The 20,407-nt window shown below is 39.8% G+C and overlaps 1 protein-coding gene across 2 annotated transcripts in view; it reads left to right on the top strand.

Annotated features, from left to right (window-relative positions):
- The window catches only part of celsr3 (cadherin, EGF LAG seven-pass G-type receptor 3), a 112,849-nt gene that overhangs the window by 21,556 nt on the left and 70,886 nt on the right, over positions 1-20,407 (top strand). For both annotated transcript variants that reach the window (XM_069693898.1, XM_069693897.1), the window contains exons 2-3: positions 4,212-4,555; positions 6,786-7,074. In XM_069693898.1, coding sequence (XP_069549999.1) covers positions 4,212-4,555; positions 6,786-7,074 — 633 coding nt within the window. The remainder of the gene's footprint in view (positions 1-4,211; positions 4,556-6,785; positions 7,075-20,407) is intronic.

Below are 20,407 nucleotides of genomic sequence, written 5' to 3'. Positions count from 1 at the left end.
TCAAACGAGCACTGATATGAGTATCATCCTTTTAGCCTGTTAAAGGATTTGTTGAGTTGTCAAATATTCTTGTTTGAAATGTCACTGTTGTCCCTGTGGGCCACTGAAGAGGGTTCCCAGGAGGCTGTATTTTCAGTTTGCCTGGTGGAGGAAATAGTGATGATATTTTTTTTACTGTACCAACCGTCTGCAGGAGGCGAGCAAATAAAACAATCAAGACCTTCGGCAAGTCTTTGGGGTCCAATTTTGCTGTATGCTTGTCAATATGATCGATACAGATGCAATTAAACAGCTGTGAAACAAGACTGCAGTGTCAAAAATGTTACATCATTTCATGTTAGTTTATTAAAAGTCACCCGGAATCTCACTTCCTGAAAAAGATCCGTTTTTCCAGTTCGTACATTCAAAAACAGCAGCTGTCTTTAGGGTGCGTGTGTCCTCTTTTAGAGCACATGTAAACTGTGTGTGTACTTTTTACTTGTGTCTCTGAGAAATGTTTTGGGAACGAGGAGACCATTTGTCATGTTCTTACTTCAGAGAACTGTTCAAAGGTTCAGACAAGGTTTTCTCGATTAAAGGAATAGTTCAACATTTTTGGGAACTACATGAATTTGCTTTCTTGCTGAGCGTTGGATTGATCTGCTTTTGTTTGTCTGTACCTTACATATGAAGCTACTGTACTTGCATCACGTAACTCCCTGTACATTTTTACATTTAGGTTTTTGTACAGAGTAAATATAAAAGATTTAACTGGCTCTTTGGTGATTTTTTAAACTTTCAACAGAGCCATGAACCTCCAATCTTCATGCGATGAGCTAATTGCTTACTTAAGCTTCAGATTTAGCACACAGATGTGATAATAGTATGAATCATTTCTACCAACTCTCACCTATAAGGCAAATAAGTGTATTATAAAATGGTCAAATTATTCCTTTAATGTTACACTCAGGTTTAGATAGGGGAAGAATTAAAGTTTCAGTATGTGGCCATAATCTCCTCCAGGCATGTTCAAAAATATATAAAAATCTTCAGCTCTAACTAATATAAGAATTTAACTGAATAATTTGAGTCGGAGAAAAAAATTCCCTCCTGGTTAAAAATTCTTTACATCTACGCCTCCTCTCATTATAAATCTAAGAATATGTAAATTTTCATTTCCACAGTTTAACTACAAGATGTCTCCTCCATCACTCAGAGTCCACTCTTAGTGTTTGAGCAGTCCAGACCTCATGTTTCCACATCACGCTTGAATAAATTGTGTAAAAGCAGGATTGGCTTCTAAAGTTGAAATGTGACAAATCCTTCTCGCCTTCAACTCAGATTTCAGTAGAGCTCAGATGGAATTGCAAACATACAGTACATCAGTGCACAGCGATGGTTAAACATCTGTGTGTGTGTGTGTGTGTGTGTGTGTGTGTGTGTGTGTGTGTGTGTGTGTGTGTGTGTGTGTGTGTGTGTGTGTGTGTGTGTGTGTGTGTGTGTGTGTGTGTGTGTGTGTGTGTGTGAGAGAGAGATTGGGTCCTACTCCAGCAGATTATCCCGTGTTTTTTCATAGATCCCGGTCTCATTTCAATGACAATGGGAGATCAGTGTCAATTAGTGATGTGTCTTTGCATTGTGATCCAGAGGGTTGATAGCAAAGCTGGCTTTTATCCCCAGAAGACGAGGTGACATTTAAATACTTCACCGAATGTATCATGTACGTGTATCCGTCTGTGTATATATAAATATTCTCCCTATCTTCTGTCAAAAATGGTTCTCCCTGTCTGTCCCCTTCATAATGCCACTCCTCCCTCTGGCTGTTTATATATTATGACAGGCTCTCTCTGTGTGTGTGTGTGTGTGTGTGTGTGTGTGTGTGTGTGTGTGTGTGTGTGTGTGTGTGTGTGTGTGTGTGTGTGTGTGTGTGTGTTAGAGGTCAGTGGGGAGTGAGTCTCCTCATAATCCGGTAATCAAACCAGCTGCCACTAGACCCAACCCCCAGCCTCCATACCTCTCATTCTCTGCTCTCTTAGTCTCCCTCTCTCTCCTCCTCCATTTATTCAGCTTTATTTCCTTTTTTTTTTAACCTTTACACTTTTGTCTACACCCTGTTCCTTTTCATACAATGACACTCTTGCTTTGTCTCCGCCTTCCTCTCTGTGTCTTTTTTTTTTTCTGGGAACGCTTTATGACAAACTGTAAATGAAGGAAATCATTATATTGTTAATTGTCTTTTAATTTCAGGTAATTATCTACTATATAAATTATTTTTGTTACAGCCTTAGCAAAGGAAAATAAGCTAACATCATTAATCACCACTTATTTACAGTAACACCTAAACAGACAGGTTTGTTGATTCCCCATTCATGAATTACCAAAATCTCTCTCTTTAATTTGGTCTTCTCTCCATGAATGTCTCCTTTGCTCTCCAGTTTTTAATAACCCTTCTCTGCTCTGCTTCACCCTCCGTCGCCTCTCTGTCCTTCTGTTCTTCCTCATGTCACCATCATTTTCTTTCCTCTTCTCGTTCTTCTTTCCTGCCACCCCTTTTTGCATCAAGACCACTCATGTATTGCTTTTTTGTCATTCAGTCTGTATTATCCTTCAACCTGTTTCTCTCTAACAATGCCTCATTGCTCCAAACTGCCTCCTCATTCTCCTGCGGTCATGAACATTTGTATTCTTTTAGCCAGCTTGTTGCACCAAATTGATTTACAGCATACAATGCCGCCCAGCTCTGTATTGTGTTTGTACCCAGCGCAGACGAAACATCTTGTGTCTGGATGAAACTGCAATTCAGCTCCTGCTGCTAGAAAAAATAAATAATGGTTTACACTGGGTTATCTGCAAACTCTGCAGGCAATGCAAACTGTTCATACTTAAAGTGTCTGCAAAATTGTTATTGTATTTGCATGAGATATTTTTTTACACTTGGTCCTGCCAACTAAAGCGATGTTTTAATTTGGTTGGTTTACTTGAATGTGCAACTGGTTAAGCCCGGGAGAATGAGTGATTTGAGATTTAAGGCAGCATTAAAGTATTCAGTGGGAAAGTTTCACAAGCCAGACTAAGTGTTTTAGTAGCTGAGAAGTACAAGTGAGATGCAGGAAACAAGTAATCCAGTATCCGACTCCTGTGTTTTTTTTAGACATTCATCCACCTCGTCCACCTCACTATAACTTCTGTGGTGCCAAAAAATGGCAGGTGTTGTTTCCTCCAAAACATACTTGCCAAAACACATAGATATACATACATATATATATATATATATATATATATATATATATATTGTAGGATAGAGGTTTATTTGTCGACATGAATACATGTGACAATTATTGCAATCATTCACCCTAAGTGGTATCACAGCCCAGTGTTTCATCCATGGATTATAAACACAACTTTCTATGGCTGGGATAAACTAAAACTAAACTACCTAAATCAGATGAAAAAAAAATTGTTTACCAAAACGATCAGATAAAGTCTGTCAGCTAAATGTGTAAAGATCTCATTCTGATCACAGCAAAAGTCTTTGAGATCAAACAGTAAACTGCTGGCAGTTTCAGTCACCTCTGAGCTTCTCTTCCTCTCTTCTTAAATGTATGTAACACATTGAATTACAAGTAGTGAGAGATTTTGTGTTTGTTGCTGTTCTCTGTAGGCAGCCTTTGGCAGTTTGTTGAGTGACACGATAATTCACTTTCGACTTAAAGGCAGCATTAACTAACATGGCATGTTCTTTGTCAAACACAAAGTCTGTTTTGGGAATGATCCTGGATTTTTCTTTCATATTTATAATCTGTCTTGTACTTAGATGTATGTTTGTGCAGTGGAAGATAACACATGGAAGATACAGACTTTTATGTTCACCGGTCTAAACTGCATATCTCTTGACATGGTTGTCACCTTCTCACCTTTTGTTTTCCTCTTTGTTGTCCCTCCCCTCTGGCTCCATATAGTTTATCTCTGTCTCTTTATGTCCCCTTTTCTGCTTTTTTCTGTCGTCCCTGACCCTCTTCCCCCACGTCTTCTCTTCCATCCATCTCTCTCCTCATGCTCCTTCACCTGTTCACACCTGAAGGTCACTCTCTGTCCTCTTCTATCTTTCTTCATCTCCTTCACCATCACTTCCTCTTCTAACTAATTTGTCCATCCTCTATCCACCTGAAGAATGTGCACATCTATTTATTCACCTAACTGATTATCCTCCTCTTTCTTCTTCGTCTCATCAGATGGTATCCACAGCATTTCAGCGCAGTGTGTTCTCCGTGTCCTGATCATCACCGAGGACATGTTGGGCAGCAGTGTCACTGTCCGCCTCCAGAACATGTCCCAGGAGCACTTCCTGTCACCGCTGCTGGGTAACTTCCTGGAGGGTGTGTCGGCGGTGCTGTCAGTGCCCGTCGAGGACGTGTTTATCTTCAACATCCAGCCGGACCTGGATGCAGCACCGGGAGGGATCCTGAATGTCAGCTTCACTGCTGCATTGCCGGGAGGACATTTCTTCCCCTCCGAGGCTCTGGAGGAGCAGCTGTACCTGAACAGGCCGAGGCTGACGTCACTGACACAGATGGAGGTTAGTCCATCTGCAAAAACACACATATTGGAGTGCTTTGTGTCGGTGTACGCCTCACCTTTGACAAAGTCTCTTTCATACACCTCAAAGAGGAAAACAATTGCGATGACAAGCATGTGAATCCAATTTAAAAATGCAATTTATATTTTTTGTGACCACAGATTGAAAATCAGAATTTGGTGTTTCTCACTTAATCATGATAGTGTGATGCCGTTTTTGCTTCATTATAAACATATGATTCAAACTAATTTTCAGTTGCAAAAAAGGTTAATTTTGATTTAGAGCTTCAATCCGATCTGTCATTTTTGATTGTAGAAGTACAACATGGTTACTTTTAGATTACAGACTCTTGCTCTATATTTGATACTTTAAACTTGAGTTTATTTGTGAATGGGTTTAATTGAATTCACGTGAGAAGGCACGCGTTGTAAGACAATCATCAGAGCATATTGCATGTGAATTGATAAAGATACAATACAGATGCTGTGACACAGCAGCCATATGGCTTCATGCAACAATACACAGATATGACCACTATATGTTCTCATGCATGAAATCATGCACACCTGGACTCTGCATGCACATCAGTTCCATCCGTTTTCACATGACCCAGGGAATGTACAAACACAAACACAAACACAAACGTGCGCACACACACACACACACACACACACACACACACACACACACACACACACACACACACACACACACACACACACACACACACACACACACACACACACACACACACACACACACACACACACACACAGAGAGATGTTCTGATACAAGAGAACAGCTGAAACCAGAAGGAGAAAAGATTTATGAGAGAGAGCACAGCAGTGTGAAGAGATAGGGTTGAGTGTACATGACCTTCTCTCATCAGGCACTGTCACACAAACACATGCAAACAGAATCTATTGTCTCTTACTGTCCAAAAAGGACAAAATCTTGTGGATATATCTGAACCAATGACCTTTATGGAAAATAGTGGCAGTAAATACCTTCATGTGGAAAGTGGCTGTCATAAAGCAAATCAACACATTGGTTTTAGAGTGTCCAAAGAGCAGTGCATAGTAAATTATACTTCGATGTGGAAAGACTGTAGGCACAAGGTTAAACGTTTTCCATGTCTAGAGTCCTACAGTGTATTTTAACAGCAACATAATGGGTCATTATGTCTGATCTCAAGTGTGGTAATCAATAGCCAGCCCACATCACTGTTTAGAGAAGTTTTAGTCTGATTGTGAAGTGGAAAAAAACAGGTGGACATGTTGGTGTGTGTATCGGCCGGTGTCAACAAATCATTGAGCTTCTAAATTTCAACATGAATAAAAGATAGTAGGACATGTTGTTTTTTAATTAAGGAGACAAACGTTTAAATTCTTAGTGTATGGTTTCGACACGGCTGGACCCGTACGCATGAAAGGCTAGAGCACTTTAAATTTGAAATGAGGACTTTTAATTTGAAAAAGGTAGAGGAAGTGGCAGCATTCAGACACCAAAAGTGACAATCAGACTGGGAGGCAAGAATAGGAACTGGTGAAGGAAAGTGCTTTTTATTTAAAACCAAACATGAATCCAGTCCAGATAACCTGATGGAGAGGGCAGAAACACATTTTTCCTCAGTCTCTGAGCAGGAAATCTCCTCTTCAGCAGCTCCTGCATACACCAAACTTCACAGTTTGAATACTATCTATATTTTGAAGGTTTGTACTGAAGGATTTGTTCATATTTCATTTATAGCCCGATTCATAAAAAAATGATATGCTAACATTTGGTGAATTTACATGAAATCTACTGAAACAAATATTGATGCAAATACAAAGAACAGTAAAATAAACACCTAATTGTTTACATCTTTCCACGAGTAAGAAAGAAGACAAGTTATGGAAGTAAAATAGCCTGAAATTTCCAAATTGACCAGATTAATGGACAAACTGTTTTCCCTGCCAAAACAGCACTGCTGGCAGGGCTCACTGGAACACCAAAGAGAAGAGTCATCGTAAATGTTAGGAGTCAGACCCGTGATATTACAGCATTCACATATCTGAATTTCTGCTGTAAGAAAAAAAAACTTTGTGTCACTCTTCAGAAAGAATGATGAAAGAAGTCCTTCACGAGGAAGTGCGCTGAACAATGAAAGCCAGCGACAAAAGCTACTCTGAATTGGAAATATCCTCCACGCTGAACAGCATCTTTCACCTCCCCTCTGCCATCACTCCAGGTTCTGCCGTTCGATGACAACGTGTGTTTGCGGGAGCCCTGCCAGAACTACATGAAGTGCATCTCGGTGCTGCGCTTCAACAGCTCTGCTCCCTTCATCTCCTCGCCCTCCATCTTGTTCCGGCCCATCCACCCCATCGCGGGCCTGCGCTGCCGCTGCCCTGTGGGCTTCACGGGGGATTACTGTGAGACGGAGATCAACCTGTGTTACTCCAACCCTTGCCTGAATGGAGGGGTGTGTGCCCGCAGAGAGGGGGGGTACACCTGTATCTGCCGGGAAGACTACACTGGTGAGTTGGGGAGGGGAGTGTGCGGTGCAACTATTTTTGCTGCTGTGTCAAAGATGAGTTGTCAAAAAAATCGTACCAACTTTGTTGGTTTTATATAATGGCTTCAGGAAGGTGCGTGTCTTTGGACTCAGAAGAGTTTTTGTGTTCGTTAAACATTGTGGTATGTACACGATGAGCATAAATTGTTGTATTTGCTTGTATTTGTTCTTAGATTGAAACTAACTTTCCTCATCAATCTTTTGCATCAATGGAAAAACTGTAGAAGCAAGTTTAAGTCAAATTTTCTCATGTTGCAAATTCCCTACAATTAACAGAAGCCCCCCTCATTTAACTGCATAATGTCCTTGATCCTGATCGCTCTAGCTGGCCTCCAGTAGGACACTATATTAGCCTTGCTACTATATTAGCCTTGCACTTTCTGTCTTCAGGGTACTCTTTTAACTGGTCGACCTTTTCAGCGCACCTGCTTTAATAAAACAGCGCTTAAGAGTCCAGTTAGGATGTGAGAGTGTGCCAATTAACAGGTTCTTCAGTAGAAGGATTTACATCTATTGGTGGAATATTTTCAGAGTAAGAATAGTAGTTGGTGTGCAGGTTCAAATGTCAGCTTCATGAAATGAAAACCGAGCAGTGGTATTGTAGCGAAAGCTTACATGATCCCAAAGCTTAAAGACGAACTATAGGTAGACCTTTAAACATACCTAAAAGTGTGGACAAATATGATCATACAATTTTAAACAAATTTGCAGTATGTGTTAAGGGCAATGGCTGCAACATTTATGAATTTCTTGCATATGTTCTTTAATTTAACTTTATTTACAGTGAGGGCGATGGATGGAATCAAACCAAAAATGCAAAAAATATTTGCAATCTAAAAACAAATCATTAATCTGCTGTGCTTTCATTACCGTATGTGTAGTTATATCAAACGATAGAGTACGTTGTAGGGATATAAGCTTCAGTCTGATTTTACTATCAGGTGTCTCTTTAAATTAAACATATCTCAAAGGACTGCAGTTTTTTTCATTATTTTGTCATTGCTTTCTCTTTGAGTTAATGTTGGAAACAATGTTTTAATACATATAAGTGTCGCATATTTGTGACATTATCTCCTGTCTTGGCTCCAAACTGACTGAAACATTAAGATCCATGTTACAGTTCAGGAAAATGCATCATTTTGTACAGTTTTATATTCAAATTCAGATCTATGAGACAAGAATTGTTGGAAACTTTGATGCCTTCAAATGAAATGTTGTAGGTTTTAAAAGTGTCTGTGTACAATACACTTCCTTGTTGACAGTTTAAGAGGAACAGGCATTCACTATTTTTTTTTTTTTTTTTTTTTACATTTTTACCTTACATTGATGATTGTTTTATTTACCTCTGTGTCATCGGTTTGAATGGAGCAGCCCTAAATATGAAGAGATACTGTAGATGGTGTTCACTTAGAAGCATTTGAAAAAAAAACAGGGTGCAGAGTTTGTCTGTTTGTTTGTGTCTTTATGTAGTCTTTAACTCTACCCTGGTAAACTCAAACTGACTGTCTGTGCTTCTTTGTTCATGTCCCCCACTGACTTCCTTTTTGATCCACTCTGTTTTCTGTCTTTTGTCGTGTTGCACTAAACAACATGTAAACACACACTCGGCCTCCTGAGAGAGCTTCCTCCTCTTTGACTCTCTACCTGTTGCTTAGTCTTTTACACACACACACACACACACACACACACACACACACACACACACACACACACACACACACACACACACACACACACACACACACACACACACACACACACACACACACACACACACACACACCAGCACCGCTGCCACCCCAACTCTTCACTCTTTTTTAACTTGTTCCCTTTGTTACACACTCGAACACACACACAGACGCTCCATCTTTCCCAATACACCAGAGTCATGTAAGATGGTCTACCTCTGTTTCTGTCTCTCTTCATACTGCTGCATTGCTCCAGCTATTGAGTGGATGTAGGCGAGGACAGACGCTACGATGCTATGTCAATGTGTGTGTGCGCGTCTCTGTCTATGTCTGGGGGATATTTCACATTGCCTTTTATTTCGAATCAAAAGAGAGCTGGAGGAATGAAGCAACCCTTTTCTTTCATGAGAGAGATGGAGTGTTTTCCAAACTCCCACTGAGACGGACAAAAAGAGAGATGAGGAGAGAGATAGCAAATGAGCAGAGGAGACAGCGAGCGAGTGGGAGGCAGACAGAAAGTAGACTACGGTGTGAAAGAGAGATGGAGGGAGTCAAGAAAGTTTAGGAAATGAAGAGAAATCTGAAAATCTGAGCGAAAAAGCGATGTGAAGGGGAAGAGGTACTTAAATCGCATGAAGGAAGGAAGACGGAGATGATGAAGAATTCCCTGTGGATTGTTGGATTTTGGGAATTAATCTGTCAAACACTGATAAGTCAGAGACAAATGTGGTGACATTTTTACTCATTTGGCCCTAAACCTCTTTGTGCAGCACAGCTATCAATGGCGGATCCTGACAGAGCCTGAGTGACCCATATCTACACTGGCAGCTGGAGCGTTGTGAGCATGACTTTTTAGGTTAAAAAAAAAGAAGAAATCTCAGAGCCTGGATGATAGGTGATGTGTCTGTGCTTGCATCTCTGAGTCATCATCTGTGATTCAGCAGACATACAGTAAAGTGCACTGTTAGACATACCTCAAATTAGAAATCATATAATCTCATGTGGCATGCAGTGAACCTTTAATCTCAGGGTGTAAAGGGGTCTTAAAGACCCCTCAAATATAAATCAAGTTTTTAACCGTGTTAACATGCAGCGTTTTGCATATGCTTGAAGACATATCCTGAGTGAAATAAGCGGTTAACACCACGGCTGATAATTTCTACTTTGGAACTGTAGTGACAATCTGACAGTCTCAAAAACATTGATTCAGACAGAGTTAAATATGTCACGTACCTCAGGAACCAATCCTGTCTACTTACAGGGTGGGGATTTCCACATCATCCAGCTGGCAGCTCAAGCTGCAGGCCGACAGCAGAGGGATGGGTAGAGATTGAGGTGGAGACTGTTTGTAAATACATCATTTTGTGCGGACTGACCAAGCAGCAACCAACAGTGACGTCACCTATTGGTTTCTGAACTGCTGTTCTGAAGCCTTGAGTTCGGTACTTCAGCCGTTGCCATCTTGGTATTTTGGAGCCAGAAGTGACCATATTTGGACGAGCAAGCAGTAACTCTATAGTTGTATTATATGAGAGGTTGATGCTTTTTTTTAATGATAATCTAAGAGCCAGAGCCAGCCTCTAGTGGCCCCTGGTGGTATTGCACTCAATGGTACTTGCACCCAGACCCGCAAGCCATGTCCACTTTTATATACAGACAATGCTACTGAATGACTGCAAAGATGTAGAGTTAAAAGACTTTTTTTTTTTTTTTAAATGTCTATATTTGTAATTTCCAATAACAGAGTTGATTGTTTTAGGTGTTTAATCAATTCCAGGAGAGTTACATTAGTGATATTTCAATATTGTTGTCACAGTCTTTATGCGTGCACAGTTTTGGAGATGATGGTTAAGCAAATTAACTTTGACTGTGGAGTAAAAAGTTTGATTCCAACATCACAAACAAATGTGTAAATTGATTAATTGAACATATCTTAATTACTAAAATGTACAGCCGTATTTTCAGTTTCAGCTACGAAATGCTAACGCCTGGTCGCCAGCCTGACAATCACTTTTAATAGTATTGAGTTCTTATGGGAGACATGCAGCAGGAGAGAAGAAGTGTGATCGATGGAGATAGGACAGAAAGACATGAGAAGAAAATTAGAAAAAAATAATGTAAGATGGGAGAGGAAAGGTGGGAAGAGAAAATGGTAGAGCATAAAAGATGAAGGAGAGGAGACAGGTAGGGCAGCAATATGAGACGGGAAAGAGACGGATGAACTCGGTTAGAATAACATGGAAGGAGGGCTGCAGGGGGAAAAATGGGGCGAGAGACATCCAAGAGCTATGAATGAAAGAGAGAAGGGGGGAGGATGAGAGGTGAGAGATGGAGCGAGGGGAATCGGATGGGTTCGGGGTAGTCGTTGTTGTTGCTTCTCCTGCGTAGGCGTCGGGTGTTGCGGTGTCTTGTCAACGCCCCGGGGTGAGTGGGAGGAAGAAGAGAAGGACGACGAATAAACGGGGACGAATTGATTCTGCAACACAGAAATCTCCAGACATCTCACAACCAAGTTTCCTCTATCCCTCATTCATTTTTATTTTCCTCATTTTTCCATCCAGCCCGCCTATCCATCCCCTCGTACACTCTTTGTAGCTTTGAATTGGTTTTCTCTGAAACTCTATGGATCGCTCTCACAGGCAGGAGCTGAAGCCTGAGGTTTTGACCAAGAATGGAAACTTTATTTTTCCACCGAGGGAGAAATATTTTTGAGTTGAAAACGGCAGCTTCCGACAGCTCTAAGTCAGGTGTGATCTGTGAACAACACTGCGCTGGTGTTTTCTTTGGGGCACACAAGACAAAGTAAGTGTAGCACAAGAAGTATGCGGCCTCTCCAAGCAGCAGCAGCCGAATACTTAATCCAGGTAAAACTGGACTTTTGAAGGATGATTGAGCATCTTCACCTCCTCCACCAATAAGATAGCAGCAAATTATTACATGTAACCTCAGGCTCACCCTTCTGTAAACTCACATTTAGCCCTGGGATATAAGTATAGGGTCACCCCTGCTCTTTACCCAAGAAATGGAAAACCCTGCTGCGTACAAAGATTAATACTACCTTCATGCTACCAACCCCTGGAGATAGAGTGCTGAGAAAATGGTGTGAAACACTGCATGAGCAGGGATCATGTACTGTTCAACCGAGCACTGAATCCTCAATGTTAGTCCAAGGTTTAAATGAAACTATGATGTACTGTGGGTTAACCCAAGTGTGTTACAGTTCAGGGTTAAAGTTGCATTATGGGTTAATTCAGTGTGAAAATCCCTTTAGTTTCTTGTTGTTTTGATGCACAAGAGCACATTTTGAGATAGACATAGAAGGAAAAACAACCAATAATCTCATCAGATTTATGGCTCAACAAGTGTGTTGCATACCCGGATCTTAAAATCTGTTCATCCATATTTTTTTTTAATCATTTCCACTCATCTTTTCCTGCTGTGTCATGTCAAAATGTTTCTGAAAATGTCCAGTAAGGGTTTTACTACAATAACACAATTTCAGATTATGTTGAATGTAACTGGTGCATTGTTGCTGGTTTTCCCGCAACTCCCTGTGACAAACTAAATAGCCAAGAAGAAAACAGAATAAAGAGAGCAAGAAATTCAAATAATAAATTACATTCATATAAGTTTGGCATCATGTGAACAAACAGAATTACTGATTTAGCCTTTGAGATTAATTTTCTCTTGAAGTATTCAAGTGTCTTGCAGTTTGAGTAAATAGCATTAAAACACTGCTGCTTCGAAACAAAAACCTCTATTTTACGCCATTGTGTTGTTGAGCATCTGTTTCTCAATTTTACGACCATATTTCCCATTAGTCACGTTCTCTTCTGTTGCTTAGAGCCAATGCTTTGCTACACACATCAAACATTTCCTGATTTGAATTTTTGTTAATTTCATGAACTGACATATGCCTCCCTAAATTTAATTAGTTTAGATTAGAAATGAGACAGCTGTTGAGGTATTTTCCTCCCAGAAATGTACCTTTTTCAAACCAAAAAGCAACTAGATGAGCTGTTTTCAACCCTCCACCCAATCAAATGTCAATTAAATGGCATGCCAAGGAGAGTAAAATGTGTAGTGTAGAGGCTGCTGTTGTAGTGAGTGATGCACTAGTTTGTTTGGATGAGATTATGCCTTTCATGTTAGTAAGCAGTGCTCCCAAAGTAGAATTTAATCTGAGCATGTGAATCATGAAGATGTAGCTTTAGATGATGAAAAGTAGAAAAATGTGGTGCAGAAATTTGATACTTGGCTTTTGCTGCTCAGGAAATAAACCCTTCTTATTTCAGGGTGACACTTTAGAGTTAATTGAATGTCACAAGGAAGTTTTAGTCCCTCCTTCCGCTGGTCCAAAGCTAAACTAAACTGACGCTCTGCATTCTTCTTCATAAAAATTTCAGTATTTCTAACCTCCAGCAGTAACGTCTCTGAAAAACATGCTGACAAGAACGAGCAACACTTGTTAACCCCCGAAAATGAGAAAGAGACCCGAGTGGTATAAAGAAGTTCCCCGTGGACAGTTAACCTTAAAGGAGATAAGAGTATAAAGAGAAGATGTCTGATCAGTCTCACCAAGTGAAGCAAAACAGACTCGAAAGAGACAAAGACAGATGCACATTATGCAGATTATTGTAAGATATAAGACGCGGGGATACGCCTCGGAGAGCGGAGATGCTCAGAGGAGATGAGAGACAGAGGCATGGATGCAGACTAAATTAGTTTGTGAGGAGATAAAATGATGTGCGGCGAGGAGAGAGAGGACACGGGTAGAAATTAAATATCTTGGTTGTGGGGAGGCGATTTGTATTTTGTTCCGAGGGAAGCTGAGAAGAGAGGAAGGGGAAGAGACACAAGAAGAAATGCGGTAGGCAGAGGTGAGATTAGTTTTGCTTGTGATAAAGCAGATATGCATGTTATGCTGAGAAATGTAATCCAGCAGATACAGTAGGGAGGAGAAACCGATCACACATAAAGAGCAACTTGAGCTTGTGAAGAAGGGAGTTTTTAGCTTTGTGAAGAAGGTGTGGAAGGTTGGAACGTTACGGGAAGAGTCACGAGCGACTGAGAAGGAGAGTGTGATGAAATTTCATAGGCTGCAGTGAGATTAAGGTATAGGCTGTGAGACTAAATTAGTTTGGTTAGGAAAGCGACAAAAGGGAGGAAGGCAGAATGAAGTGGGAAGTGAATAAGCTTAGGCAATGAGATGAAAGAGGAGGGTTATGAATGCAGAAGGAGAGGCGACTAAATTATGCTCAGCAAGACAAGTTGGAAGGTGCAGAAGAGCTATCGGAGAGGTATAATTTAAAGTAAAAGATAAATACCAAAGTCCTGAAGCAAGGGAAAGAAAAGTGAGAAATATATGGATAAATTAAAATTAGAGCAAGTTCCTAAACTGAGTTTTGGAGTTTCTTCAAAATAAAAGAAGTGAATATACAAAATATGAGCAACATGTTGTGGATATGCATGAATGGTTCACATTTGTCTCTGTATTATAGATTATGTTTATCTGGAGCTTTACAGTTCATTTACAAAGGAAGTCAATAGTTTACCTTAAATCACTGCGTCAGTATGCCTCATCAGAAGAGTAGACATCGCTAATATGTTGGACATTTTAGGTTTAAGAACATAAAAAAACGGAATAAAAACGGTTTTCTTTGATGAATCTGAATTTCAGGTTCTTTGTTCTCATGATGTAAATCACATTGCACCATCTCCTTTTCATTGCAAGTACAACATATAAAAGTAAGGTTTAATTTAAATAAGTAGGCTGCTAAAGCTTTGCAGTTTTATTCCAATTCATAATGTATTTTCTTGTGATGTTGATGCATGATTTCAGACTTCAGAAACCAACAACATATGTAACAAGTTCAACAGGACAAGTAAATGCACTTTGATTAGATTAGATAACAATTTAGATTGGAAAATGGAGGAAAAATTAGTTCGGTACCTGATTCACAGTAGAGTCAGATAAGTCAAAGTAGACAACATATGACTGGGATACACTAGTACAATTAAAATACAAATTAACACGTTTTAAGAGGATGCTAATTTAATGAGAAAGTATCACATGCCACTGAAAAAGTTCACAACTGTGGGCTCTAAAAAACTGAATTCACACTTCACCTCAAGACACGTTTTAGACTAAAAACACCAAAAAGGGGCTGATCTTTAAAACCCAGAACAGTACACACCTCGACATACTGTGATGAAGAGGGAAAATATGTTAAGCTACCAAAATAAATGCCGAAAGCAAAAATGAGCCATGAAATCAGAGGTTGTTATTATGATAATCTAAGATAATTATGTTCTAAGGAACACACAACTCCCACGTGACACCAAATAAATTCATTATTTGGATTAACTGAAGCAACATGACTTCCTTATTGTAATTCGATGGACAAGTTATGAGGTGATTTTTTTTTTTTTTATATGATTATGTATGATTATATATGAATTTATTTAATTTTATATTTAATTTAATTTCATTTTATTTATGCAATTAACCAAAACCTTTACCTGCAATAAGTAATTTAAGGATCAAAGTCTAAATGAAGGTATGAATGTATTTGCCTTGGATTGATGCGTGTCATACAAGAGTTTAAAAATAATTACATTTATTACAACATGGTTATACAACAATAATTTACTGTGCAGAGAGTGGAGTAATTTAGTAATTTAACACAGAGGGAAAACGAGACTACTGAAAACTTAATTAGTCTTAGAATGATGTGACAAAATGTGAGCGCCGACTGAGCATTAAGACTGTGACAATATTTGAGGAAAGGGGAAATTAAAATGACTTTCCATCGCGGAAAGAAATGGCATGGTGTGTTATTTAAAGATACATCAGGCCAAAGATGGAGTACAGAGAAAGGCGACATTTGACAAGATTGAGTGAAAGTCAAGGGTGATTTAGAAATGTGAGTTAAAATAGTTTGAGGAGGGGGTTAAACTGTGAGAGAGTGAGTGAGATGAGAGCTGAAGCTTGTGGGGAAGATAAAAAGCAGGTGAGAGTGGGAAGAAGAGAGATGATAGTATAGGATGGATTCAGAGAGTGACATTAATTCTAGAGGTCATTAATAGAGTGAACGATTGTGTGTGTAAGTCGGGGCTAACAGAGAGAATCCAGTGTCTGCCAGAGGAGCTAGGACGCTTAGTGTTTAGGATGAGTTTTGGAACAAGCACAGATTGTGGAGGAGGATAGAAAATAGAGGAAATACAGACATGTAAATGGATCATAAACATGATTTGGAAATGTGCACATGAAAAAAAAAAAAGGGGGACTGCAGGGGACTGGATTTGCTGAGTTGAGTGGGATAAATGCATTAAACAGTGCGAGAGGAAGGAAAGAGGAGGCGAAATTAGTTTTGGGAAGATAAGTGAGGAAGGGAGGTGAAGCAGAAAATTGGACAAGTTCACATACCTCAGGCCACACTGGTGTTTATGGGAGATGCAGTATGCAGGTCATGTGAAGAATTCAACAAGGTGAGATGAACACGAGGAGATGAGATGCTTCAGTGGATACGTATCCATATAGACACGTCTGATTCTCTTCATTTGAACACAACCGTGTTCTTGTCAGCTGTTAAATGACACCAATAGGCCCACATGTGCTTCTTTAAAAACTGGAAAAAGAAGCACGAATAGTGTCGGTCAATATTTTAGAATATTTTTACATCATTTTCTATTGCTTGGATTATATTTGTATTTCACTTACTGGCACATTTACACTTAGTTGACGTTAAATATAGCTCTTAACATGACTCTATTGACATTGATTATTGATAAACATGATGTTATGAGATTTTATGAGCCTGCCTTCATACAAAGGGGCGTGTCCTTCTCAGGTGGACTTTGTTATCATGCGTCCCCGTTGCTGATTAGACATTTTGTCCCCTCTTGTCTATATAGCCTGTCATTCCCGCATATATTTTTAACGCTGATAATGGCTTATGGCTGAGACGCATCTGTTTTTTGCCCACGATAAAATGTTGCATATTGCTCTGTTAGTGGTGGTATTCTGCTTTTTTTTCCTCCAATATTTTTCAAAGACACAGTATCGTTTACCGTTGAAGAGAGGATTAGTATGTTTCCCAGTCTTTTTGTTCCACTATACTCTTTGCACTGCTGACCTTCATCTCATTGGTCCATACAGAAGTCTACATGCAATTATATGGCAGTACATACTTGCCCTTAAAGCAGCCACAAGTACATCCGATTTTTCTCTTGTTTTCTGCATTTCTCTCACGTAACTGCAGTCATTCTTTCCAAATTGGTGAGAAAAGGAGGGTTAGTTGTTCAAAAAACATTATGTATGATCGTACAAAAGGGGGAATAGAAAATGAGAGGGAGAACAGAGCAATTCAAAAGAAAAGACTGAAGGGTGACGAGAGAAAGTTAAAGAGAATCAAATATCAATGTGGGAGCGGATGGTTATCAATGTCCGAGATCTTTGAAAAAGCCCAAGAAGAAGAACGGAAAAAAAAAACAGGCAAGAGAGAACTGAGGGAGGTGGAGGCAGATGAAAGTGGAAATGGGCTTACTGAAAGGGAAAGAGGCAGGAGATTGAAATGCAGTGTAAATGAAACGGAAACGAGTAAATCTAAAATAAACTAGGAGACAAGATGGGGTAGAAGAAAAGAAATGAGGAATGCAAAAGGAAAATAAAGACTAAGTACAAACCAGGTGAAAAGAAAATATAGAAAACAAAACAAAGATGCCCGATGGAGAAGAAAAGTCAGTGAAGGAAGAGGAGGAGAGGGAGATTGTGCGTGAGGGAGGAAGTATAAGAAATAAAAGTTGATGGGAAACATACTAACAAACGGAAATGATTTTACTATTGGAACATACCAAATCTGATAAATGTCCTCCAAAGATGCCACTTGAGTCAACAAAATCTTTGTGTACAGCATATAGTGGAAGTGGACGGAGCTTTTGGGTCTGAAAAATGAGGCCAGTAACAAAGTGCCTTAAACTGCAATACCACCGAGTGCCACTAGGGGCTGGCTTCATAGACGCCTATTCAATTTCTCTAATGAGATACAAAGTCAACACCTTTTCTCCACATCATAATGGTGTCATTCGCTCAAGTCACTCCTTCTTATTCGTTTTCTGGCGGTCCATGTGAAAATAATCTGTCAGATTTAAAGCTTTTAAAATCGGGATGTTTGGGGGTGTGTCTATATGATTGACAGGCCTGTGGTGCAGTCAGGTTTCTACTATAGGTGGGTGGAGCTTAGTATCCTCGGGTTCCTAATCAGATCAAGTCAGTTTAACACTTGCTCTTCCACAGCTCGTCCAAATATGGTCACTTCCGGCTCTAAACTGCAAGATTGCGACGACCAAAACTCTGAACTCGCACCTCCAGAACAGCAGTTCACAAACTAATGTGACGTCATGGATGGTTGTAGCATTGCAAAGAAGTGACCTTAGCAGACATCTGTAGCTCCCTCTTCATCTGTGCTTTAGGATAGCAGCTATGTGTCCCCAACTGGTTGCATTATGGGTAATGTAGACACCAGCTTTCTGCTAGGCAGAAGAATGTGCTGATTTTAATCCTTACTCCGCTATCATGAGTCTGACAACGTTATAGGAGTGAAGGAGTGGCAAATTGGTTGAGAACTCTGCACCGCAGAGAGATAAACTGTAGTGATGATGTCATTTACATACAAATCTTGGAGCTGCTCAATAGACAGTGAATAATAGAACAACTAATAAGACTATGACAGCAGCTTTCCTTTGGATGACACATGTTAGAAAAGGTGACCACATTGACCATTAGTGGACCAGCGTCACCTGATGACATCATCCCTGTTCACGTCTCCAAGCTCTGACTTCCACCTTTAATGTCACAGTTGGCTATTTAGAGATCTTGACTTTACTTACCAAGTAGAGCTGGGCGAACCAAGTATCTCAATATCAGTATGGTGACAATGAGGAGGGATGACTGTTGGTGCTTTAATAAATTAATTACACAATATTACACATTTTATAATAAATAATTAGTAAAGTGGATATAACGACCCCAAATACACAACACAGTCGACGATGACTTCAAGCAATCAAAAACGTTACTTGAAAAGACAAAAACACAGAGTTGAGCACTATAATCATCAGTAATATGGATGTGATATCTATCTGGGATAAAGGGAAACAATAGAACAGCTGAAACAGTCAATTCTGAAAATGACACAACTTTACTCTCATGCAGCTTCAAACCCAGGAAAAGACAACACTTATGCCATGTCATGATATTATGATATCCAAAATCTAAGATGATATCCAGTCTCTGTCACAGTTACACAGGGAATGATAGGCTCAAGCAATCCAAAACTTTACATAAAAAGACAAAAACAGAGAGTTGAGCACTGTTTCAACAAAAACAAACAAAAACAAAAAACACACAAAACAGGAAAAACTCAGGAACGAGGAGTAAGAAGCTAGAAAAACAATGAAGTCACGCGGAAGAAGGAAGACGTGTTACGATCTGGCATCTGAGAGGGGGAGAGGCTAAACTAAATGCAGCAATTGCTGATGGGCTAATGAGACATACAGTCGGTGAGCACAAGAACTGGAGGGAAACAGACACACAAGGACAGGAAGTTAAACAAATAGACACGAGAGGTGAGTGATTTCAAAGTAAAATAGAAAAAACAACAAACTAAAAGGCAAAATCGTAATACTCTCATACCATGATATGATGTCGTACTGATGATATCATGTGATATATGTTTTCTCTCAAAGCACATGAAGGGATGAGCCACTTGGTTAATATAGAATAACACACGTTTGATAGTGTCATTTTTCATGGTGATCCTACTTACAGCACGGTGACTCGCCAGCATCAATCAGTATATATTTCAGTGTAAATTTAGAGCTCTGGCTTGCTTATTGTTTCCCCTTTTTTACATTTCAAATTGATACTAACAGTCATCAGATGCTGAGTTTATGCATGTTGTGTTCTTTACTTTGCTGAGTCATAGCGGTTCTTGCTTTTGTTGCTGCCATAAATGGAGTCGTGACAGCATTATTTGTAGAATAAAGCTTAGATTGTTTCAAATTAATTTATGACAGATGCAAAACATGCATTAATATGTAGAGCCATATTCATACTAGGATTTTTCAGACTCGTTACAGGTCGATACATAACTTCTAATCTGTCAAACCCTCAGTGGTACTTTTTCTTCTGGGGGTGTACAAGAACAAAAAAAAAAAAAGGAGCAAGACTTTACAGAGGCAGTACGACAGGAAGGAGAAGAGGGAAGCAATTGGGAGGGTGTTGGCCTCTGGGGATGCACCATGTGTTGGGGTGGAGGATGAGGAGGAGGAGGGTGGGCAATTGGGGCGGAGCAAACTAAGATGCCGGGGGTGGTTGAAGAATACTGGCTTTGATGAATAAAACATCGGCGTGAATGAAGTGGTGGTGTGAATGCATTAACCCAGGCGCAGAAGAAGAAAAGAGAGAAGAAATGGCAAGCTATGGAGAGAGATGAAGAGAGGAAGGAGAAAGCAAAGCGTGGAGCATTTTATATATAGAGATGTAAAGTGGAGGGAAGAGAGAAAAGCAGGAAGGAAGAACACAGAGAGAAGTAGAGGAGGAGG

Source organism: Brachyistius frenatus, unplaced genomic scaffold (genome assembly GCF_029030835.1).
Source record: "Brachyistius frenatus isolate BFR_SWC_R1_liver_20210118 unplaced genomic scaffold, ASM2903083v1 Contig_16, whole genome shotgun sequence".
In the NCBI taxonomy this organism is placed as follows: domain Eukaryota; kingdom Metazoa; phylum Chordata; class Actinopteri; family Embiotocidae; genus Brachyistius; species Brachyistius frenatus.
Note: the sequence above shows the minus strand (reverse complement) of the source record. Positions and strands in the feature narration are given on the sequence as shown.